At 43.6% G+C, this 24,638-nt stretch overlaps 1 protein-coding gene across 1 annotated transcript in view; it reads left to right on the plus strand.

Moving 5' to 3' along the window:
- CLTRN (collectrin, amino acid transport regulator) overlaps window positions 1-24,638 on the plus strand; it is a 34,536-nt gene that overhangs the window by 5,911 nt on the left and 3,987 nt on the right. The window contains exons 4-5 of the mRNA XM_037157543.2: window positions 14,038-14,151; window positions 19,248-19,442. Coding sequence (XP_037013438.1) covers window positions 14,038-14,151; window positions 19,248-19,442 — 309 coding nt within the window. The remainder of the gene's footprint in view (window positions 1-14,037; window positions 14,152-19,247; window positions 19,443-24,638) is intronic.

Consider the following 24,638-nt stretch of genomic DNA (forward strand, 5'->3'; position numbering starts at 1 on the left):
TTATTCTTCCTTCTGATCCACTCCCTTGATTTGAATCCCAGTTTCCTTTCCATCACTATTGGTTTCCTGTGCATTTCCCTTCATTTCACTTAGTTTAGCCTTCATTTGTTCCTCTAATTTGTGACTAAAATCAACCAGTTCTGTGAGCATCCTGATCACCAGCGTTTTGAACTGTGCATCTGTAAGTTTGGCTATTTCTTGGTTGCTTAGAGTTATTGGCTCTGGGGCTTTGAGTTCTTCTTGAGCTATAATGTTTTGTTCTGTTTGTGCCTGTTACATATGAGGGGCAGCGTCCTAGGTGTTCACCAGGGCGGGGCGACCCAGTCCCTAGGTTGTGATGCTGTATGTGGGGCGGGATCAAAGAGGTGCAATGGCCATCCCCTCTGCTGCTTCCCGCTGCTGGGCCCTATGCTGTCTGTCTCACTGCTCGCTCCTTCACTGGTTTATCTGTGTGAGAATGCGTGACCGTGGTCGGCCAGCTGCCTTGCGCCCCCACTGGGTCTGCCCACTGCAACCCCACACCTGGGATCTGCCATCCACTGCCTGTGCGCCTGGGTCATCTGGCTGCTTTTGCCTGCAAGACTCTGCTCCGCCAGTTGCTGGCTCCGCCCCTCTTACTGGTCTGGCTGAAGAGATGTTGTTGTTGGACTTTTGTATAGTTCGATTTTCTGTCTTTTGGCTGTGTTTTTGTTACTAAAACTTTGTTGTCTTTAAATGTGGTTGTGCGAGGAGGCACAGTGTTTCCACCTACACCTCCATCTTGGCTGGAAGTTCCAGTACAGTTTTTAGTAGTTTTGCATTTTTATCTATTCTTCCAGAGAAATTTTCTCTACTTGTGATGCTTATTACTATCTCTATCTGTGATTAGGGTAGCACTCCTGGTTTCTCTCTCATCCATCCCTCACTCTTCCCTTTGAGAGGTAAAATGACTGATCTGATTGGTGGGCTAGAAGGAAAGATTGGGCATAGGTTGGTTCCCTTCTCTTTCAGAGCCATCCCGCCCTCGGATTGCAGCCATTTTTCTGTGCTGCTCCCTATAGCAAGTATCAAATCTGACCCTGCATGGGTGGGCACACACACCTGAAAGGCCATGTGTGCTGGTTACATCAGAGGACTGTTTAGATTGGTAGGTGCACATCGGAAGGTGTTCAATATCTTGCATACTACTACAGTATGAAGCCACACTTGCCTCAGTTCCATTCCACATGGGACACTGTAGAGGAATTGACCTCATTTCAGGATTCTTTTTAAAAATTAGAAAGGAAATTTGTTTGCTGATTAAAGTCATATCCTCTATTGCAGCCTTCATTCTTTTGTCTCAATTTTATAGTGCTTCAGAAGCTGGCAAAGAGGATTGCTATTTACTGGTCTCCCTCAAACCCACAGCATGTGATGCATGGGTTGTGACTATAAGTAATAAAGAAGTAAGGAGAGTGGAATTTGGGGGAGCAAAGTAAACATACAGTCTATATATTTGTGTGTACACATGTGTATATATATGTATACACACATGTCTTTTAAAAATAGGTGATATATTCACATGATTCAAAGAATCAAAATAAGGAGGTCTATAGTAAAATAAAGTTTTGCCCTAAGTGACTTCTATTTCTATTTTATAGATTTTTTAGAAAAAATATATTTACTTTTATCATACACATTCTTTACACAGATATTTATAATAACTTTTAAAAATAAAATTAGATAATAGTATTACAAAAAATTCTCAATAAAAAAATATAAGATAGCTAGTGGTCATCTCACAGTGCTGATCCCTCAACTAATTTCTTTCATCTTCTAGTTGTTCTTGCTCAGCAGCTTTTATAGGTTGCTGTTTTCGTTGTACAGTTATTTCCTCCAAGTGCCTAAATTTCACCTTATAAGTGACTATGTTAAATCAGGTGGTTCCATTCTTAGGAAAAGTTCATTTAAACATTTCACATTAATTCCCACGAATTCATTTTAGAAAATATTTTTTTTGGGAATCTGGGGCGTTGTAGGAGTCTGGGAATATCTGACCTGATTTAATTACAAAAACATTTTCTTTGGAATTGGGTGCACAAGCTACATAGAGGGTTTTGTTGCCAAAATCAGTGGAAAGAATCAAAAAGTGCAGAACTGGATCAGGGTCAACAAACTTTTTTTCTGTAAAGGCCAAGGCAGGATGAGTCCCAGCTACACTGCTGTCAGGGGCTGAGTGATGGAGTCTGCTTAATGAATCGGGATGTGTTTAAAATGCAGTTCAAATGCTGGGCCTACTTCTACAAGTGCTGCCATAAAAAAGGCTGCATCTTTACATGCAGAGGCTTCCCCTGCAGGAAAGGGCATCACGAAATGCTAGATGGGATTGAAGACAACTTTGCAGAGAGGTGGCCATATCCAGTGTGGTGGATGGATAGGAGATACCAGTAGCTTGGCAACTTGGACAGGTTTCAAACCTGCCTTCCAGAGGTCTTTAGGTGCCAGTGTGGGGGCACAGTGAATTCTGGAGGGTGGGAAATAGCCCTTTTTGGGATGGCCTCAGGGATTCCCATCTGGATCTTATGCTGTCTATTGTTTTGTCTACCCCATTATTGCTTATTCTATGAATGTTACGGAAAACCTGACTATACTGAGATGCATTGAAAATGTAAGATGAACTCACTAAAGATAGTCAAGAAATAAACAGAATAATAAATACCTTCATTTTTATCCCACCTTTTGTCTGGCCCTTACTACAGTATCTCTTCTATTGAGCTTGACCACCCTCAGTGACAGAGAGCTCAGTATCTCCCAAGGATGTCCTCGCATATATGGAAACTTACAACTGGCGTATTCTTGATCCAGTGTAACCATGACTAATGATCAAGGAGAAGAGCCTCTCTAAAGAGAGCTGAACTGGTCCGGTCACCACTACCCCAAGCAGGCAGTGGAAGAGGAGGCTGGAGGGTCAGGCAGACAGAGGGTGTGGCGTTTACCTTGTTCCCCATAGCACAGGGGCAGGGAGGGGTTCTGGTGCACAGACACCATGCAGCCAGGCAGGGTGCTTACAGTGGAATCCATGCAGACGAGTTGGTGCCCATGTTGTACCACGGGTTGTGTATAAGAGTGACAACCTTGCTCGCCAGCCTTAAGTCAGGCAGAGAACCACTCACAGAGAGTGGTATTGTCTGTGAGGGGAGAGACTGGCATCTTATCTCCTTATTGGATCCTTCCCAACTTGGAGAGATTGTCAGCACACTTCAAGCTGCCAGCAGAGTAGGGGCACCTGCATTTCTAGAGATAACGAGGCTGTCCCCAGTCATTGAGAGTGTGCTGTGGGGTGGAACCTGGTGCTTGTCTCTAAGCCAGACCAGTCTAAAGGTGCAGGTGTTGTAGACCTCTCTGCCTAGTTTTAGGAATTGTATCTCTACCCCTTGTGACTAAGGGCGAGAGACGACCTTTGGAATTCCAGCCGCAGGAGACAAAGCTTGTCTCTGGTAGCAAAGGCTGCCTCAGTTCCTCTCCCTGCCCCCAGAGGTTGGTCGGAAGTCAATGACGGGTAAGACCCCTCATAGCGGGGGGCGACCTCAGCCAGACTCGATCACCTGGGAGGCCTTCATGGAAGGACTCAGGGGCCTGCAACAGAGAGCAATGGACTCTCACTTCCCAGCTTTGTCAAAGCCTGAGTCCCTGTGTCCTCTGGGAGAAGCACTTCCTGGCTCCAATCCCCTTAAACCTGAATACCTGTTGGGGAGAGGTGCAGCTCCTTGCCTTGCTAGAGCATGCCCTGGGGGAAAATCTGGCATCACAAAGACTTGCTGATAAACCTGTGAAATCTGCTCTGCTAAGAGTGCTTCCATTCATATGATAAGGGTCTGAGAGGAAATGAGTATGTTTCCCTAAGTTTCTGCAACTCTCTTCCTGACAGACACTGACTCATAGTAAACCCTCAGATTTCTTTGAAATGTTATCTGCTGTTTGATCCTTGCTGCCCTGTATTCCTGTGTATTACAACCCAATAAAAAGCTATGGAAGAGGGTGCTCAAGGCCTTTTTCTCCTCAGAGAAACTGGCTGCTGCTGACCTTTGCCTCCCCTGAGAAACTGGCCACAGCCCACCTTCCACCCTAAAGCAGATCCAGCATGTCTCAGCCATATTTATTCACTCACGAGTGTCCGTGGCACTGGGGCGGGGGGGGGGGCGGTGCTCACAAAAGAAGTTGCCCCCCCCCCCAAGACTGGCTTGAGCCTCCTGGGATTGGGGCGACAGAGGGCAGCTTTGTAAGCAGTCTGCACTTAAGGTGTTCCTGGGGCCAAGTGGAGGCTGCTGATGGGGAGCTGGGTGGAGTCACTGTCTGCTGGGGTGAAAACCAACTGCAGGGCAGAGGGAAGGTGGTAGGGCCAGGCTGGAAGTCACTTTGGAGGCAGAGCAGAGAGTGAGATGGACCAGATTGGCCAGAGTGCATCACCCATGTCAGGGGAAGATGCAGTGCAGAGGTCCCCAACAAGTCCCCAGAAGCCCCACAGGCGTACTCTGGATGGAGAACATGAAAACGCCCACCAAGTCAGAGGATGTAACAGTGAGAGGGGCTACCCTGAGTCCTGGCTAGAGAAAGAACTTTGCCTTTTTCTTCTCTGATGCCCACCCTGTCCATCTCCATTTCCCTTTTTCATCCCTAAATGAGCAAGAACGAGGCAGGTGGTGGTGAGGGGCGATGCACAGGAGGACATGGAGCACGGAGAGTAGAAGAATGGAGCAGACCCTCAGGCCAGCACCCCTGGAAGAGAAGCTGTGTGTAAGAGGCAGGAAGACAGTTTTGACCTGCCGTTTGATCAGACTGATCGGAAATTTTAATAGCCAGAAGTGACAGGAAAGCTCCCCAGCTACACGAGATGCTGTCGGGGAATGGTGGGGCAAGCGCTGACACAGCTCCCAAAGGCATTTGTGTGAGAAACGCAGAGCTGTTCCTTTAACACAGTCTACTGAGCCCAGCCTATTTAACTGCATTGCTGTGGTTGTGGCCACAGGATTCAGTGACCTTTACTGAAAGCCTACTGTGTGCTAGGCCCTGAGATTTAAATGATGGGTAAAAGCATGTTCCACACAGCACAGGGCCCACACCCCAAGGCTGCCCCTGGTAGAAATTATAGGAGGGTGGACTAAATGTGGTTTTAACAAATCTTCATATCAAGTGGTTTACATGCTATTTTTGGAAATTCTTAAAAGCAGAATGGAAGATGGATAAAAAAATTTAAATGATAGAAAGTTTCAGTTTCATTATGTCAGGTTACTTGAAGTTGGAACTTCAATTGAAAACAGCAACCACGTGTTTTCAAGATTTACAATAAGATTTAGGCCAGGTAGTTTTAATTTGCATCTGTCTGATAGCTAGTGATACTGAGCATCTTTTCATGTGTCTCTGGATCCTCTGTATATCCTGCTTGGAGAAGTGTGTCTCACCTTTAACAGGAACCTAATTAACAAAACAAACAAACAAGCAAACAAATATAAGCAAAGACACTGAAATTGAGAACAGGCTGACAGTGACCAGAGGGGAGAGTGGAGGGAACTTCAGGGGAAAGGGGGAAGGGTTTGCAGGAAAAGGATAAAAGATACATGGACGATAACAAGGGGGAATGGAAATGGGAGGGAGGGGGAAGGAGGGCTGGGGGGTGGGCTGGGATGGGGGTAAAATGCAGAAAACTGTACTTGAACAACAATTAAAATAAATTAAAAAAAGATTTAGGCCATGTTTATTATTAAAATAGCTTCCCAGGAATTTTAAAATATTGAAAGTCATTTCTGTGGAAAATATAAGCTAAGGTTAAATTTTAGTGTATTTCGCAGATAAACTGGAAAATTTATCTGCCTAGTTTACTCAAATATTGGCCTTAAGATAATTTGTCATTTTTTAGTAAAAGAGGTAGAAGTCTAATTCGGGGATGACATTTTGTCTCTGAGTGAAATGGTGGCGGGCAGAGAATGAATTTCCTCGTCTACTGAGTTATTCAGGGGTAAATTCTGTGATCTGTGAGGGAACAAGGTAGCGCTGTATCCATGGTAAGGGGATTAGCAGTCTTGTGCTGGAGAGACACAGCCCAGCTCCTACTTAGTCCTTTTGATTTCCAGAAACAAGAGCCCCTTCTTAGTGCCCTCTGGATGCGGTTGGCCCTGCCTGGCCCATTGGAGAGAAATGGGGGGGAGCCAGTTCTCACAGACACCCCCCCCCCCCAGACCAGGGCTCTCCACACTTGAGGCAAGGCCGTGGGCACTTGTTCCTTCTCAGTGATTGGCTGAAGGAAGTGGGTCACGTATGTGTTAAAATCACGTTTTTTGGGGTAAAAACAATGGGTCAAAATGGTCACTGAAGTAAATTTAAAGAACTCCAGCAGACCCATCTCTATTTACAGCCCGAAAGCGTAGATTTTCTGTTGAGCTGTGCTAATGGCATTTCAGTTTATTTCTTTGAGGTGTAAGTGACATACCTCACTGTACCAGCTTCAGCTACACAGCATCATGGCTCAACATTTGCATATACTGGGGAATGATCACCACAGTAAGTCTAGTTAGCATTGGTCACATACACAGACACAGGAGTTTTTTCTGTGCTGAGGAGATCTTTGAAGACTGAGTGAGAATGGCCATAGTCGAAGTAGGTCCCTCCTGCCTGGGTTTTCTGTCTCCTTGAACCTCACTTTCACACTCTTGGGGCAGACAAGACTCCAGTTGATTTCTCAGAGGATCATGCAAAGCAGGAGGAAGCCCCAGTCCCTGAACGTGTCCCCATCTTCTTCTATGGCCTCGGCCTTGCAGCCACCTCCAGAAGCCGTGGTGTGCTTCCCCTGGCCCTTCCCCTCCCCCTTGCTATGTTAGGAGGTGTGCTTACTCATGGTTGGTGCAACTGCCTGCATATGAACAAAATATGAACACATGTCTGCAATTAGAGTTCTGCAGTTGCTGTTGAGCACAAGTGACTTTTGTTTAATGTCCTAGATGGACTTTTGTTTGTTTAATGTCTTAGACTTACTTCTCCTGGCAGAAGTAAACCATGTATTTACAAAAGAGTTGCAGAGATAATTCAGAGAGATTCTGCGTACCAATAGTCCTCCACCTGGGGCTTGTTGGGGCCTCCGCTGCTCCCAAGGATATTTGGAAATGTCTGGACGCATCTAGTGTGTACAGCCTAGGGATGCTGCCATACACCCTTCCAAAGAAGAGACAGCGTCTCACAAGCAAGAGTTAGCCAGGCTACAATGGAGCAGCGCTGAGGTTGAGAAATTCTCCTGTAGAACCTTCACCGATTTTCCTAATGTTGCTATGGGAAGCAACCAGGACAGATATATGACAGATGAGAAATTGACGCTGGCTCAGTAATAGTAAACCGTAGCATTTTCGGGTTTCCTTTTTTTATGCTCATGATCTTTTTCTGTTGTAGAACCTATTCCTCTTTAGGCTGACCCAATCTGACAGTCTCTCCATCTTCCCTCATTCTTCACGCCCTTGACATGTCTGAAGAGATTTATAAGCATTTCTCCCCTGGGTTTGGCACTGACCCAGCCACTATCACAGCAAATGGAAATGTGTCTGTTGCTGGGTCTGTGACTGGAGACTGTTCTGGCCTGTAAAGGGTGGGGGTCAGAGATAATCAGCGTGGCACCAATCTCAGGACGTTTCCACCAAGGAGGGGTCACCTACTCAAAACACCAGCAGTGCCTTCATTGACTCACTGAGATCTCAGCCCCTTTCTGGGAACTCATGTAGAATGAAATGCCCTGTCTCACATCTAGCAAACAAGAAGGAATCTTCAAAATCAAACCTTCATTTGTAGAGTTTCAGTCCAAGGTTTTTTTTTTTTTAAGTATATTTGTTGATTATACCATTACAGTTGTCCTGTTCCCCCCTTCATTCCTCTCCACTTTGCACACCCCTCCCCTCATTTCCCCCCTTTTATTTATGTCCACGTGTCACAAGTTCTTTAGATTCTATATTTTCCATACTATTCTTGCCCACCCCCTATCTATTTTCTACCTAGCACCTATGCTACTTATTTTCTGTACCTTCTCCCCCCTTCTCCTCCTCCCACTCCCTTGTTGCTAACCCTCCATGTGATCTTCATTTCTATGGTTCTGCTCCTGATCTAGCTGTCTGCTTAGTTTGCTTTTGTTTTAGGTGTGGTTGTTAATAACTGTGAGTTTGCCGTCCTTTCACTGTTTATATTTTTTATCTTCTTTTTCTTAGATAAGTCCCTTTAACATTTCATATAATAAGGGCTTGGTGATGATGAACTCCTTGAATTTGACATTATCGGAAAAGCATTTTATCTGCCCTTCCATTCTAAATGAGAGCTTTGCTGGAGAGAGCAATCTTGGTTGTGGGTCTTTGGATTTCATGACTTGGAATACTTCTTTCCAGCCCCTTCTTGCCTGGAAGGTCTCTTTTGAGAAATCAGCTGACAGTCTGATGGGTACTCCTTTGTAGGTGACTGTCCCCTTATCTCTTGCTGCTTCTAGGATTCTCTCCTTCATTTGAATCTCGGCTAATGTAATGATTATGTGCCTTGGTGTGTTCCTTCTTGGGTCCAACTTCTTTGGGACTCTCTGAGCTTCCTGGATTTCCTGGAAGTCTATTTCCTTTGCCAGAATGGGGAAGTTCTCCTTTATTATTTGTTCCAATAGTGTTCCACTTGTTGCTCTTCCTGTTTCTCTTCTGGTACCCCTATAATTTGGATATTGGAACATTTAAAGATGTCCTGGAGGTTCCTAAGCCTCTCCTCATTTTTTTGAATTCTTGTTTCTTCATTCTTTTCTGTTTGGTTGTTTTATTCTTCCTTCTGGTCCACTCCCTTGATTTGGGTCCCAGTTTCCTTCCCATCACTATTGGTTTCCTGTGCATTTCCCTTCATTTCACTTAGTGTAGCCTTCATTTTTTCATCTAATTTGTGACTAAAATCAATCAGTTCTGTGAGCATCCTGATCACCAGTGTTTTGAACTGTGCATCTGATAGGTTGCCTATCTCTTGGTCCCTTAGACGTATTGGCTCTGGGGCTTTGAGCTGTTCTTGAGCCATAATGTTTTGGTCTGTTTGAGCCTGTTACATATGAGGGGCGGAGTCTTAGGTGTTCATGGGGGAGGGCTACCCAGTAGCTGGGTTGTGATGCTGTATGTGGGGGCAGCGCCAGAGAGGGGCAATGGCATTTGTTCTGCTCTCTCTAGGATTTGGGTCCCTCTGCTGCTTCCCACAAGCAAACGTGGCCCCCCTGGATCTGGCTGCTGGGTGTGTGGGCCTGTGCACCCTCCAGGACCCTGTGGGTCTCTCCAACAAACTCTCTGTGAGCCTGGGAGCCTCTCCTGGCACCTTGACCCAGAAAGTCTTTCCAATTAGTGGTTTTAGGCTCTAATTCCGTAGCTGGGGCCCTAGCCTGAGCTGTCTGTCTCACTGCTTGCTCCTTTGCTTGGTTTATTTGAGTGTGAATGTGTGACCACTGTCAGCCAGCCTCCTTGAAACTTCGCTGGGTCCGCCCATTGCCACCCTGCTCCTGGGATCTGCCAACCACTGCCTGTGCTCCTGGGTCAGTCCAGCTGATCTTTCCTGCCCAACCCCGTTCCACAAGCTGCTGAGTCCGCCCCTCTCACTGGTCTGGCTGAATGGTTCATTGTTGTTGGACTTCAGTACAGTTCAATTTTCTGTGTTTTAGCTGCGTTTTTGTACTAAAACTTTGTTGTCTTTAAACTTGGTTGTGTGAGGAGGCACAGTGTTCTCACCTATGCCGCCATCTTGGCCAGAAGTCTCAGTCCATGGGTTTTTGTATCTAACAGTAACAGTTTCATTGAAAATGTTGGGTTTAGTGTTTTCAGCAACATTTTAACCTTTTGGAAATCTTTATTTCCAAGTTGAGAAGATATTTATATTTTATTATTTTATTTGCTGAGGTGCTACGTTGATTATTACCACACTAAGGAAACCCTGAGTAATGAATCTGAATTCCTGGTAAGGGCAGCATGGTGCCACGCTGAGGGCAAGACAGGAGAGCGCTGGGGCCCCTGTGGTGCCCAGGGAGGGTGTGCGTTCCTCTTCCAGTTTTATTTTTCTTCATTGCACTTCTGCCCACTGGACGGTGTGCACGTGATGTACTTGGTTGTCTTCTCCCTCCACTCGTTTAGAAATCAGGCTCCATGGGACAAGGGACATTGCTTGGCTTATGGAACATTCTCTGGTTCTCATAAGAAACATACTGTGAACTTCATGTTTGACTAGTATTTAAAGAGGCTTTAGATGGAAAGAGACATGAAGGCCAAGTGTTGCAATGGCCTCTTCTCTGGCTGCTGGCTTCTTCCCTTGGGCCCGCAGTAGTACTTTGTATTGTTTAATTCATGTAAATGGCAATTGCTACACATGACGTTCCACCCCTACCTTTTCCATTCAAGAATGTGTGCGTTTTATGACATGTATCCCTTTATAAAAACAATGGGTAGCTCTAGTTGGGTAGCTTCCCCCTGGGGTTGATTTCTGTCCTCCAAGGGATATTTGGCGATGCTAGGAGACATTTTTGCTTGTCATTGCTGGGGGTGGCCTAATGACAACTACTTGACAGAGGCCAGGGCAGCTGCTGACCATCCTGAAATGCACAGCACATCTGCCCAACACAGATTTATTTGGCTCAGTAGCCCAGCAGTCTAGAAATACTGGGGTCTCTTCCCTTGAACCTGTGGGCTAGTGCTCACTTGATAGCCCAGAGCAGATTGACTTGATCTGTTCCTTGCTGATGGGCATTGAGGTTGTTCCAGCTGTGAGCTCTGACAAAGGGTTTGGCAGAGAGCACCTCTCTCTCTCTCCCTCTCTCCCCACAGAAGAGAATTGCTGGTAGCCACACATTGTTCTGGAAAACGTTTGTAGAATGGCTGGACCCACTGACACCCACAGCACTGTCTGAGATTCCAGTTGTCTGCATCTTTCTCAGCATTTGTTCTTCTTTAACATTTTTCACTTTTGCCAACCTGGGGAGCTTAGATGAGTAGGTCATTGAGAAACAGCTTTACGTTGTTTGATTATTAATAAGGGGAACACCATGAATAATTGATTCTACACAATTGAAGAAACATTTTTCCAAGCATGCACCACCTCAGTTTGTTCATCTCTGAATCTTTGATGTGTTTTAAAATCACACATTTTTGGAGACTAAGCTTGATTGCTTCTGCCAGTAGAGGTCACTGTCCCCCAGTAGTTCTTACCAGGATTTTTTTTTTTGGACACCCCCCCACACCACCCCCCCCCCCCCAAGCCTCTGCCTCCAGCCCTGGAATATTTGGCAGTGACCTTATTTTCACAAGGTGGCTATGCTGCTGGCACCCAGAGGTTAGAGACCAGGAATTCTGTTAAACCCTGCAATGCAGAGGGCAGCAGCCAGCAAACAACAAAGACTCATTTGGCCCCAAATGTTAACAGTGCCAAGGTGGAGAAACTACAAGAAAGTTTTTACAGTTTCTTCGTTGAAGAAATCCTACCGTATGTATGTTTAAAGAAAGACTATGAGAATCTCCATGAGAATAACGATGCCTCTAATTTTTATTTAAAATAAGGACACACTCATAAGTGTAGAAAGGGGGCAAATGGGAAAAGACACCTCCCTGAGGCGTGTGCTCTGGGCAAAGGCAGGAGCAGGGGTGCATGGGAGGCAGGCAAAGGTCTGATGGCAGCAGTGATTCTGCACGTGGGAGCTGCCAGCTGAGGATGGGGGAGGGCCTGGGGCTGGGCACACCTGGCAGCCGGGGCATGGGAGGTGGCCTGGTGATGGGTGTGGCTCACACAGGGCTAGGGCAGGGCTCTCCAGGGCACAAGAACCATGGGTTGGAGCCTCAGGACCTTGGCTAACAGGACACAGTGGTGACCTCAGGCTGAGGCTGTGAGTGTGTGGCCTGGGCTGGTGGTGTCCTTGCATCAGGGTGGGTGACAGACAGGGAGGCTCAGGGAGGGTGGTGGCAGCGTCCCCCTCTGGACACTGTTGCTCCAGGAGCAGAGGCCCAGGCCTGGGCCCAAGGGAAACAATCACCCCTTTCTCTAGATGGCTTGAAGGCAGTTGGCTGGCGCCCTGACTCTGCCTCATTCTCTCGGTGTCCAGGGTCTCAAACCAGAGTGGTCTGAACTCCTTTTGCCTTTCTTGGGTTGGCTGGGAGCCTTCAGCAAGGTGTTCTTGGTGTTGGGGTCAGGGTGATGTTGGGTGGGTGACAAGTTTAGAAGCTCCCTCAGCACTGAGGAAGAGCCATTTTGATGGTTATCGGGCTGTGGGTACATGGGGGGTGGTGGGCATTCGAAAGCCACAGCTTCATGATACTTTTCTGATAGCACAGAAAATGCAGCCCCGGGAGGGTCTGACCTACTGGCCAGCTGGCAAAGCGCCTCCAAGCTTTAGGCATCACCTCCCTCCAGACTCTGGCTTAGTCCCAGCTGGGAAGTATGATGGGTGGGGCTTGGGTCTGGACCCAGAGGTTCTGGTGGGCACACAGGAGACTGGGCACTGTTCCTGCTACCTGGACTGTGGGAAAGGGAGCGCTGGGGCAGTGGGCGTGGTGCAGCATGGCATTGGCTGTGCCTTGCTACCTGCTCAGGTAGCTGCCCATGGTGGTGGTGCTTGGTGTTCGGGGTCTTCCAGGGGCGATTCAACTCTCAGACATTCCTGCTGTTTGGAGATTCGAAGCAAGTAGGGCTACGCTGATCTTTGGAATGGGAGTACAAGGGTAGCACCTGGGGTGATGGCATATGGGCATCCTCAGTTCTCCGAGTCCTGCACATGCCAAGCCACACCTCCCCTTGCTCACAGCCCAACTCCAGTGAGTACTGGAAACCCAAAGAGTCCAGGGGAACCTCTAGCTTCCCACTGCTGGCCCCAGGCGCTTGGCTCTGGGCAGGTGGCCTAAGAGGCCTTGACTCCTGTACTTGACATTTAAAAAAAATTTATTTATTTATCTTCAGAAAGGAAGGGAAGGAGAGAGGAGGAGAAACATCAATGTTTGGTTGCTTCGGGTGTATCCCCTGCTGGGAACTGGCTCCTGCTGGGAACTGGCCTGCAACCCAGGCATGTGCCCTGACGGGGAATCAAACCGCGATCCTTTGGTTCACAGGCCAGTGCTCAATCCGTACTTAACATTTAAAGAGAGAAAATATAATCATTACTACCAGGTTATGAGAAGTACAGAAAATTGACAGAAGAGCATTTTCTTTCATTGTTGCAAAAATGAACACAATGCATTTGAATGCTATTTTTAGGAAAAACAACACATTTACATTTACTAGTAAAGGGGTTTCTTGTTTCATTCTTCTGAATGGTTGCTAATGTCACTGTTTGCAATTTTGCTCTTCAGGTAGTGGTGAGATTCATTCAGGATTTTATCACTTAGCACTAATGTTGTTGATTTAATGCAGAGTCTTCTATAATTTTCAGCCTTCAATAAGTTCCTGCACTCATGTATAGATTGTCTTCATTCTAAACAGTAATGCCATTTCTATGTCATTTCTACTGGTAATCCATGTATACGCATAGAGGGAGGTATATTTTCTAATTTTCTGTTGGAAAGCAGGTAACTCCAAAAAATTGCCCAAAGGCTATGGTAAGTTGATTATAGCCCTTCAGTTTGAGGATCTGTTATTGGTCCAGGCCCACTATGGAGTGGGAGAGGGACAGAAATAGTGGCCATCAGAGCAAATATTGGGTCAACAGTGGGTAATGGATTTATCTGGGTCAGAGCACCTTCCATGGTTCGGAGAAGCCAAGTGTAGGGAGGCAGGGGAGCTGTCGGCTAACAGGTGATGGCGAATGAGGTCCCTAAAGCTGTCTATAAGTGTTTCTTCTTGATTTTATTTTTTGGGGAGATTCCTTATTTCAGGAATCGTTCTCAAGTATATGATTTTGAAACAAAGAAATCTCCTCTATAAATTTACTTTTAATAAGACCTTTCTTCATAATGGTAGAAATGATTTTTCATTTATAGCTAAGACATCTCTTACGATAATGCCAGATGGGATGGTCTGATGAAATTTGGTATTGTTTGCTTACAGTGGTTTTTTTTTTCTTTCCATCATGCACAGCATTTCCCATGTCCTAGTCTGCAATGTAACCCAGCGGGTGTCATTCTGGTTCGTGGTTACAGATCCTTCAAAAAATTACACGCTTCCTGCTGACGAGATACAGTTAGCAGTAAGGTAAGCACTGTCTGATATGCCTTCTAGCGGTGAGTCTGCTTTGATTAATTCAACCCTCTTCATAGGCTATGAAAAGTTTTAAAGAATTTTTCTCTCTGCTTCACAGTATTTACTTATTAAAATGTCAAAACCTTAATTTGTCTCTTTGTACTACAGATTAGTGTAGATCAAGTGGGTCTCATCCGGGAGTAATTTTGCCTCATAGGAGATATTTGGCAATGTTTACAGATATTTCTGTTGTCACAGTTGGGGGGTGGCAAGGCGGGTTGCCATGAGCATCTAGTGGGCAGAAATTCGGGGTGCTGCTAAATATCCTACTATGCCCAGGACAGCACCTCACAACACAGAGTTATTCAAGCCCAATGTCAGTCATGCTCTGGTTGAGAGATGCTGTTTAAATATTAACCAAGAATGTTTAGTGCTGTCTTCTTCTAACAAGGACACCTTGTATAGCACTGTTGTTTGATGGTTCATCAAGTGGATTCTGGGGGCCGAATGCTTGGGTTTTTAATTCTGGTTTCGCCTCTTGCTAATTATTTGAATATAGACAAATTACTTCACCTCTTTTGCTTTCCTCTATCATATATAAAACTAGAATAATTTTGGTATCCCTCTCTCAGAGTCGTTGAGAAGATTAAACATAACGTGTATTGAGGAACAAGTCATACTTCCGACTTTTATTTAAAAATATGCAGATTTTTTTTGTGTTTAATGACCTTCCTTAGTCAATGTACAGTCTTTACCTTTAAAAGATACCTTTATATTTTATTTTTTCAATTACATTTTACATTCAGTATTATTTTGTTTAAGTTTCAGGTGTACAGCATAGTGGTTAGACAGTTATAAACTTTATCGAGTATTCTCCCTGTATTTCAAGTACCCATGTGGCATGATACATAGTCACTACATTATTTTGTACCATATTCCCTATGCTGCACTCTACATCCCCATGACTACTTTGTGACTGCCAATTTGTAAAAAATACCTTTTAAAAAATGGTAAAATCATGATTCATAAAAATGAAAAATAAATGCTATCAAAGATATGTCATTTATTAATGACAAAGCTAGTTCATTGATGTTAAAACTAGTTCAAAGGAGACTTCAAGGAACCATGCGTGCATAGAAATTGAGGAATGGTGATGTTCATTTACAATAAGATGCACCAGTCCATGCACCAGGTAGTCACCAATCATGTTCCACCAGACACAACTCACTTGATTTTCTGTGGACAGGAATTATTTACTTTATGTTAGTTTTATATACAACTTACAGATTTGCAAAACAACCCAAACAGAATAAATGGTAAAAAATTTCCAGAAAGGTGTGCTGTCCAGACACTCTGATATTTTTTACCCATTTCAAGATTTACACAGTTTTTGCCCTGACTGGTGTGGCTCAGATGGTTGGGAATCATTATGTGAAGTGAAAGGTCACAGGTTCGGTTCTGGTCAGGGTACAGGCCTGGGCTGTGGATTTGGTCCCTGGTTGGGGGCATAGGAGAGGCAATTCATTGATGTTTCTCTCTCACATCGATGTTTCTCTCCCCGTCTTTCCCCCTTCCTTACCTTCTCTCTGAAAATAAATAAGTGAAATCTAAAGCAACAGATTTACACGTTTTTTCCTGACATTTCCCCCTCCTCCTCTCCTTGTGATCATAACACTTTCAAAAGTAAAATGTACTCTTTACTTCAGAGAAGCAGAAGGATTCCGTTTGTTGTTATTTCAGTTATTGTTCACTTTGTATGCCAAAATTTCAAGTCCCACACATCATTGATATTGGGCAAAGGTGTACTGGAAAAAACAAACTATTTCCAGAAAAAGAAAAAACGAAACAAAGGAACTCTTTACAGAAGATTTATAAGTAACTGAAATGCATGTTATTCTCTTTACCAAGAAGAAGTATCTAGTGGAAGACCTCATTTGCTTTCTGTAAAATATTAACAGTGAAGATAATGAGTATATAATCACATGACAAAGGTGGTGTGTCAACAATGGTCTGTCTCCTTTGCTGAAGCAGTCATTGTTGATCTGCATCAATGGGAAATGATTTAGTCTGCTTTAACAAGCAGGTTTGAACTGAGTTTTTCTTGCCTTTTTGCTACTAGGAATACTGGTAAGACCCACCACTTAGGTAGTAAGAATCAGGAATATTGTATTTCATGTGCAAAGGAATTTTATTCAAGCCTGGTGATTTGGGAGGGCCACAGGGAAAATGAAGGCACTGTGGTTAAACTGATGTGGGAAGCTTTGGAAAACCTCTGTTCACCCAAAACCCCAGGTGCCCTGGGAGAATGATAAGGCCATCTGGGAAAAGCAAACAGCAGGACAGTCGTAAGGACTGGGGCTAGCACCCCCACCGATAGAACTAATTTTCACATTTAGCCTTTGTACTCTGCTTCTGCCCCATAGATAGAACTAATTACTGCATTCCGCTTCTGTATCTCGCTTTGCTATGTAGATAGAAAGACCCCGTAGACTATATAAACCCCAAGAATCCTTTGTTCAGGGCTCAGAATTTGGAGACTGACTCCCATGGGCCTGCGCACGTTAATAAACCTCGTACTCCAGAATCCCTCGGTGTCTGGTTGCTTCGTTTTCCTATAACAAAACCAGGCTTCAGTTCACGTGAGGAGGAAGAGCAAATGTTTGGGGTGAAAGTTAAGGATGTAGATGAGTATATGCACAAGATGTCTGTTTCAAAGGTCCTTGTAGGAGAAGCTATTTAGGGAATGAGGATGGCTAATAGAATGGGAATTTGTGTCAGGGAATGGGTGGGGCTCATCAGGACTGTGTGAAAACAAAGGAAGCAATACCAAGAGGAAAGGATAGAGTGAAAGAAGGAGGTGAGAGGAATTTCAATGCTGAAGAATCTGCGTGGTGGGCAAACTAATGCCAGTCCCACCAAATATTTGCATAATAACACTTTTTGGTTCATGAGGCATCTTCTTATGCATCTGTGGCATTTAATACCAATAGCAGTCATTTTTAAGCCATTATTCTTATTCCTGGTTTAAGGAAATAGAGGAAATTGAGGAAGATTAATTGATTTGCTAAGGTCCCCATGCTAGAAATGTAAAGAATGAGGACTTGAACCCAGGCATGCTTGCCACCATGTACAGTGGTTTTTTTCTGTCTTTACTAGAGTGAGGTGAGGGAATGACTGAGCAGTTCTAAGATGTCTGTTTTAGCTGTGTTGTGAGGTTCTACCCCTATTCAAGGCCAGTGCTGGCTGAAAGGCATTGTTGTTGCTTGATATCTGTTGGGGATTTTGGTGGTAGACTGAGGTTTAATCTGTGCTGACCTAGAACTTCTAATTAGCCCAAGAGGCGATAAAATAACAAGGTGTTAACCAACCACATGGATAGAATGAGAACGCAGAGCAGCTTTACATTTTCCTCCGAGTTAGATCTCAGTAGTGGGGTTCATTATTTTGTCGAAAGGTTTGTGTTCCCAGATTATCAGTATTAGGTTACAAAAAAAAGAAAACATTCTATAATTTGGTAAAAATTACATTGAAATTATGCCCTGCTGTACATTTTCTGGTTGTGATTTTCCTTTATATTTGTGAATAATCATGCCTCAGCATAGGTTTTTATTTGCTAAAGGAGGTCTTTCCTGCTATCTTGGTGTGGGTCTGCCGATTCTCAAGCCATTACTGTCAAGTTTAATACCCATGCTGTTCAATGTAGCAGTCACCAGCCATGTGTGGCTATTAAGCACTTGAGACGTAGTCTGAGATTAGATATTCTCTGAGTGTAAAGTACACACTGAATTTCAAAGACGTGGTGCAAAATAAAATGTGAACCAACTCAATATTGATTATATGTTGACATTATATTTTCTTAGATATAGTGAGCAAAATATATTATTAAAATTAATTTTTCCTATTTCCTCTTTAAAATAAGGTAGCTCCTAGACAATTTTCAATGACACATGAGACTCACATTATATTTCTATTTCAGGGGTGCTCTGAAGGTAGATGCTGTCAGCTTGTCTTGTGTGAATTCAGTAAAAGGCCATACAACATCTCCAAGAAATCTTCTCATCCAGTTTTCAAATTCCCTTTAGAAACTCACTTTTTTGTTTTCAGTCAAAAAAGTCTTTGCTACCAACCCTTCCCTCACTGCTACTGCCACCAAAAATGCAGATGAAAATCTGGAAAAGTAGCACATTTCCCTTTATGTTTTCTAGACTGATAGATTCCTAAAGCACCATTTACTTTAGGCATATGGAGCTGCTTGCAGTTTACTGAGCAGATCATACTGTACCGTGTGTCGTTCCTGTGCTCACCGCACGCTTTGGTGTAGAGAACTCCTTCTTGTTCCTGAAAACACAGCTGTGAAGGTGCCTTCACAGGAAAGCAGGCCTGACTTCTCACCATGATGTCCTTAGCCCTCTGCTGTGCTCCCCGCCTCCCCACCCCCCCATGCCCACATTCGCCTCTTTGCTAGAACATTTTGCATGGGACTGTGAGTGTAGAGGGGCTGATCTGTCCTCCTTCTAGACTGCAAGGTCCTTAGTATTTTTATTTCACTTTGTCTCTACAGCACCTAGCACAGTATCTGGTACTTAGTTTCCCACAAATGTTTGTTGAATTTGTTAAATTGATAGGAAGAAGATCCAACTGATGGAGTTGCAGCTGCTTCTGTATTCACGTTTTCTTTTCTCTTCCCAGTTTCATTTTCTTGTCATGTTCCTCATGCACTTTTTAACATATCATTTTATCTTTTTGGGCTGTCGGTATTTATGGAAATCACCTTAAGTAAAGTTATGTCATTTAAATCTAGGTGCTACTTATCAGGAATAAGTAGCAGTGGTCAGAGATCAAAGTTCAGGACTTCTGCTTACTGCTACCACGTTTGCAACCACAGAGGGCAGTAGTGCAGAGAGAAGCGCCTCTTGCAGCAGTCCACACAGCACCTTGTGAAACGGATACCACAGTGTGCATATGCTCATCCAACTCGCTAGTCACCCTGAAGTCTCTTTCTATGGGGATTCTTTGTTTATAGAGTGATAATCATGGAGAGATAGGTCTGTATCTTCCGTTTCTAATTTTTTTCTGTCTTGTTTGTTTTTATTTTCATTGTATTTTAGAATGAATAGGAACCGGATCAACAATGCCTTCTCTTTGAATGACCAGACTCTGGAATTTTTAAAAATTCCTTCCACTCTTGCACCACCCACTGACCCATCTGTGCCCATCTGGATTATTATATTTGGTGTGATATTTTCTATTGTTATAGTTGCAATCACACTATTGGTTTTATCAGGAATCTGGCAACGTAGAAGGTAAGGTTTTGAAAGGGAATGATTTAAAGACTGTTTTCCTATTTGCTCATGACTCGGAAAAATAAGGAGAGCATTTGCCCCTAACGGAAGATAATGCCTTGTATGTGTAACTTTGCAAAAAGTTGATGATTTTCAAAATACCACTTATGTTCTTGTTTTTAGAGACTTTTTGGAGTCTAATGTCCCTTACTTAATTATGGCTCTTTGTATTACTGTCATTCTCTCTATTCAACACCGTATGAATGTCACATATCCAGGGTCAATTTTAATGCCTGTCCTATGATTTTGTAGTCTGGATATACAGAGCTAAGCAGACATTTGGATGGGCAGAGTTAATTAATCTTTCATAGTCATCCGCCTCCAAATGCCAGCAGTTCCACAGTTCTGTCCATGCCTCCCCACCTTGGGCTCCTGCTTCTTGGCGCAGCACCTGCAGATGCCGTCTTGTCCCAGATACTTTGTTTGCTGTTTCCTACTGATACTCCCTCCCTGTGGTGGACACCCATCCCTCCAGTGCTCATGATCTTATATAGAACCGTGTTCCTCAAAGTGGCCTTTGAATTAACTCCCTGCATCACACTCACCTTCAGTGCTTGTTTAAAATGTAGGTTCTTTGGCTCTATCACAGACCCACTAAATTAGAATCTGCAAACGGGATTCACTTCAATGAATATTTAGGGTATTCTAATTCACTTAGTTTGAGAGCTTCCAATTTAGTGACTTACACATAGATTCTTTTACCTGCCTTCTGAGGCATTTGCAAACTTGGCTGTCTAAACAATATGACTTCAAGAGAGGATTTCAGAGCAGTGGGAGAGTTACTAAGGTAGTGGAGCAGGGAGAGGAGAGACAGGATTTCTCAGCACAATGAAAGGAGAAAATTTTGTTTACAAGTACCTTTGATCCAGAGGGGAAGTGGAAGGAGGCCTCAGCTCTTTACTGCACACTTTGATGTTTCCACACCTTCCCTTCTGCAAACGAGAAAGGGGAGTCTGGTAAGTGGGACATGCATTGTTTTCAAGAGTCAATGTCCAGTTGGGACATGTGAGATATGTTTGGCCAAGTATGTGTTCAACTAAATGTTTCTCCTGAGCTTTAGTACTACTTTTCAGATGTTTCACCTTAGTTACTGACAGAAGGCAATCATTTAAAATCTTGGGCTTTGTAATTTTTTCACAAATGACACATGAAATGCTGTGGAACACATGTAACCTGCATCTAGTCCCTGAATTTTTGTATTGTCTATTCTATTAAAGCTATCCCGATTTTTTCCCTTTTGCCCCCCTTCACCCAGCTGACCCCTCCAGCCCACAGTCAATCCCCTCTCCATTGTCCATGCCCATGGGTCATTCATATTCTTTGACTAGTCCTGTCCCCTTCCTGTTATCACTCCACTCCTCCCCCTCCTCTCTGGCCACTGTCAGTTTGTTCCATGTTTCCATGTCTCTGGTTCTATTTTGTTCATTAGATTTCTCTTACAAGTGAGGTCATATGGTATTTGTTTTTCACCACCTGGCTTATTTCACTTAGCATAATACTCTCCACTTCCAACCATGATGTTACAAAAGGTAAGAGTTCCTTCCTTCTTTCTGTGATGTAGTACCCCATTGTGTAAATGTACCACAGTTTTTTGATCCACTCATTTACTGATGGGCACTTGAACTGTTTCCAACTCTTGGCTATTGTAAATTGTGCTGCTATGAACATTGGTGTGCATAGGTTCTTTTGAATTGGTGTTTCAGGGTTCTTAGGGTATGTTCCCAGCAGTGGAATCCCTGGGTTATAAAACAGCTCCATTTTTAGTTTTTTAAGGAAATTCCATGCTGTTTTCCACAGTGCTGCACTAGTCTGCATTCCTACCAATAGTGTACTGGGGTTCCCTTTTCTCCACAACCTCGCCAGCACTTGTTGTTTTTTGATTTATTAATGATGGCCATTCTCACTGGTATGAGGTGATATATGACTGTGGTTTTAATTTGCATCTCCGATGATTAGTGATGATGAGCATTTTTTCATGTCTCTGGGCTCTCTGTATGTTGTTGTTGGACAAGTACCTATTCAGGTCCTTTGCTCATTTTTTAATTTGGTTCTTTGTCTTCCTGGTGTTGAGCTGAATGAGTTCTTCATATATTTTGGAGATTAAGCCTTTGTCCAATGTGTCATTGGCAAACATGCTCACTGATACAGTTGGTTCCCTTTTCATTTTGATGATGTAGAGAGAGGGGAAGGGAGGGAGAAAGAGAGGGAGAGAAACATTGATGTGTAAAAGAAACATGGATTGGTTGCCTCTTGTATGCCACTAACTGGGGACCTGGCCTGCAACCCAGGCATGTGCCCCGACTGGGAATTGAACCAGTGACCTTTGGTTTGTGGGACAACACCCAATCTATTGAGCTACACCAGTCAGGGCTAGTCCCTGAATAAACTCAAAGATTAAGACCAAGTTGTGCTTGCTTGATTTTCTTGAGCTTTATATGACCCGTAATGCAGAAAGATGTCGACTAAGTTGCTTTTTTATAATATTAAGAAATATTCTCTTGCAGTATTTGAATATCTACATTTAATATTTTAAAGTTTTTCTTTGAAACTATCTTATAAATTAGAGGGTTTTTAAAATATTTTTATGGTTGTTCAAGTACACTTATCTCTATTTGTTTCTTATTAATCCTAAAATGCTATAATTCTGTGGTTTATATTGATTGCAACCTTTGCAAATTGATTTCGCCTCCTTGTTTTCCAATTTTCTCACCAGTACGACACTATAGGAGTTAGAAAAATGGACTCTGGAGATAGACTGTTTTGATTCCAAGTCTTTGCTACTTAATTCTGCTCTTATATAAAATCCATGAACTGTATGGCTATCAGGAAGCACAGGCAATGAATCAGGGAAACCAAGCTCAGAAGAATCTGCTTCGTGGTGCTGTAGTCAGGTTGGTTAATTTTTTCCCTCTGTGTGCAGATAACTTGGCTAGAGCAACAGTGAGGTCTACTGTAAATAATTAACTTGGTGGGATAAAAAGAGTTAAGACAATAAAGTGCTTAGGCCGGTGCCTGGCACACAGTGAGTGCTCACTAAGTGTTAGCTGCTACTATTATTTTATTATCCTGCCATTTGCTGGCCTTTCAGCTGCTTTGTATTGGGGTCAGCTATCTGTTTCCTTCTGAGCAGATTCTGCAGTAAGATCATAATTGGGTGTGTAGCATCTTAATCTGTTGCCTGGGAAAAGGGAGGCCATTGTCACAGCTTTGCCTTCACAAGTTCATTTCATGTTCAAACTAGGAAAACAGATGGACCAATCCTTTTGTGAACCTGGAGAGCATCAGTAATTTAGTAAATATAGTCAGGACAGTTATGACAACCTTCTGAAGATAAATCGATTTGCTGTGTTTTAGGTTCGATACAATCTGTGGTGGGTTTCTCTTGTACAAAGTATTACTTGAAAGTGAGCAAAGGGTGCAGTTTGAAGTGGGGAGAGTCCTGATGATTGTGATGATAGACCTTTCTGATCATGGAAAAGATATGGTTTGCCCCTGAAGCCTTTAGTCTTCAGAGAGACAAGATGAACTGCACATACTTCACAATGATGTTTGTACTGGATCTGTGTCTAGCTCCCCAGCCCAGAAGTAGATGTTTGAGTTATCTGCTCAGCTCAGCCTGATGATGATGATGATGATATCATGTGTGTTTTAACAGAAACAGCACTGGATCAATACTCTTGGTTTTGGATTCCAGTGTCAGGCCCTGGCATTTATTAGCTGAGTGACCTTGAGTAGGTCACATACAGAAAACGAGAATAATATTTTTCACCTAGCTCCCTAATTGTTGTAGAAATTTTAGAACCAATAAATGTTTTGTTTTTCCTTTGCTGTTCTTAAATGTACATACTCAGTAGGAATCAAATATATATTTTGAGTAAAGCCTGAGAGACCAAGTAGAGTTGTAGGTCCACTCCTTCCACCAACCTTGTTCTATTCTGAGACAAGCTACTGTACATATTTGAGTCTGAGCTCCTTCATCTGAAAAACAGGGATTTTAGTACAGTCTTCGTAGTATTGCAATGGGAATTACATGAGGTGATGTGTGCAAAGTGCTGCTTTCTGCTATGTAATATATATTAATTATTGCTATCACGTGGCACATATAAAGCGACCTGCCTACAGTGATATGGTTAGAAAGTACTGTTAAAGTACCATTGTTAAAAACCGGATGGGCTTGATTCCAAAGCCCACCAATCATACCATGCTGCAAAGCCTACTGAAATCCTTCCAGCAACACTATTTTCCCCGGGAATCATCCATGTTGATCAGGAGGACAGTCACAGTTCTCCATTAATTGACCCTGTTGAAAAATCATATTTGTCTGTTCTTTTGTTGTTTATCTGGCTGTTCTTGGGCCTCAGCTCTTCAGCCCTGTCTTGTTGGCGGAAGACAGAAATACTCTTTCTGCTTTAGCTGCCATTTCTTTATCTTGAGCAAACCCTATTCCCTAACACCCCCTGGTTCCGAGAGCCACTGGATACTTCTTTCGTCCCCTGTTTTGTCCCCATTCTCTCTGGATCTGTGAGAGGTATTCGCTCTCAGGACTCCTGGGAGCTAGTTGCAGATATTTTAGTCACTTTTTAAAATCCTCTTCCTGAACTACCTGACCTTGCAGGAATAGCGGAAGTCGTTAACACTCAAGTTTGTTTTTCAGGAAAAGGAATTCATGTTTTTAGCAGAAAATCTGATCAGGATGATTCAGGAAGATCAGTTTTATTAGTCTAGTAAGCGCAGTGCACAGGCAGTGATTCGGTTTATTTCACTACACACTATGTGAAATGTGACAAAGTGCTGTATTATCACTGTAAGATAACCATTGAGCTGTTTATCGTGTCAGCGAGCATGTTACCAACACTGCAGTTTGTGAAGCCCAGCAATGCTAAGACTCTGTACAACTGACTCTGAGGTCATAAAAGAACAATATGCCCCTGATTTGCCACGGACACGGCCCAGTTGGCTAAATTTCCACAGCGATTTCATTCAGAAGCTTTTTGGTTGAGAAATCCTTCTTCTAAAGAAGAGAAAGCTGTCCTCATCTGTTTGCATCTGCCTTTTTAGTTCTTCCCCATTCCTCTGTGGTGCCTGAGGGATTATGTCCCCCTTGTGGTTGGGGAGGGGGAGGCAAGATTCCTCGAGATGGTCCACCTGGGTTCAGCT

This window comes from Artibeus jamaicensis, unplaced genomic scaffold, assembly GCF_021234435.1.
Source record: "Artibeus jamaicensis isolate MK-2021 breed Jamaican fruit bat unplaced genomic scaffold, CSHL_Jam_final scaffold_1283, whole genome shotgun sequence".
NCBI classification, from domain to species: domain Eukaryota; kingdom Metazoa; phylum Chordata; class Mammalia; order Chiroptera; family Phyllostomidae; genus Artibeus; species Artibeus jamaicensis.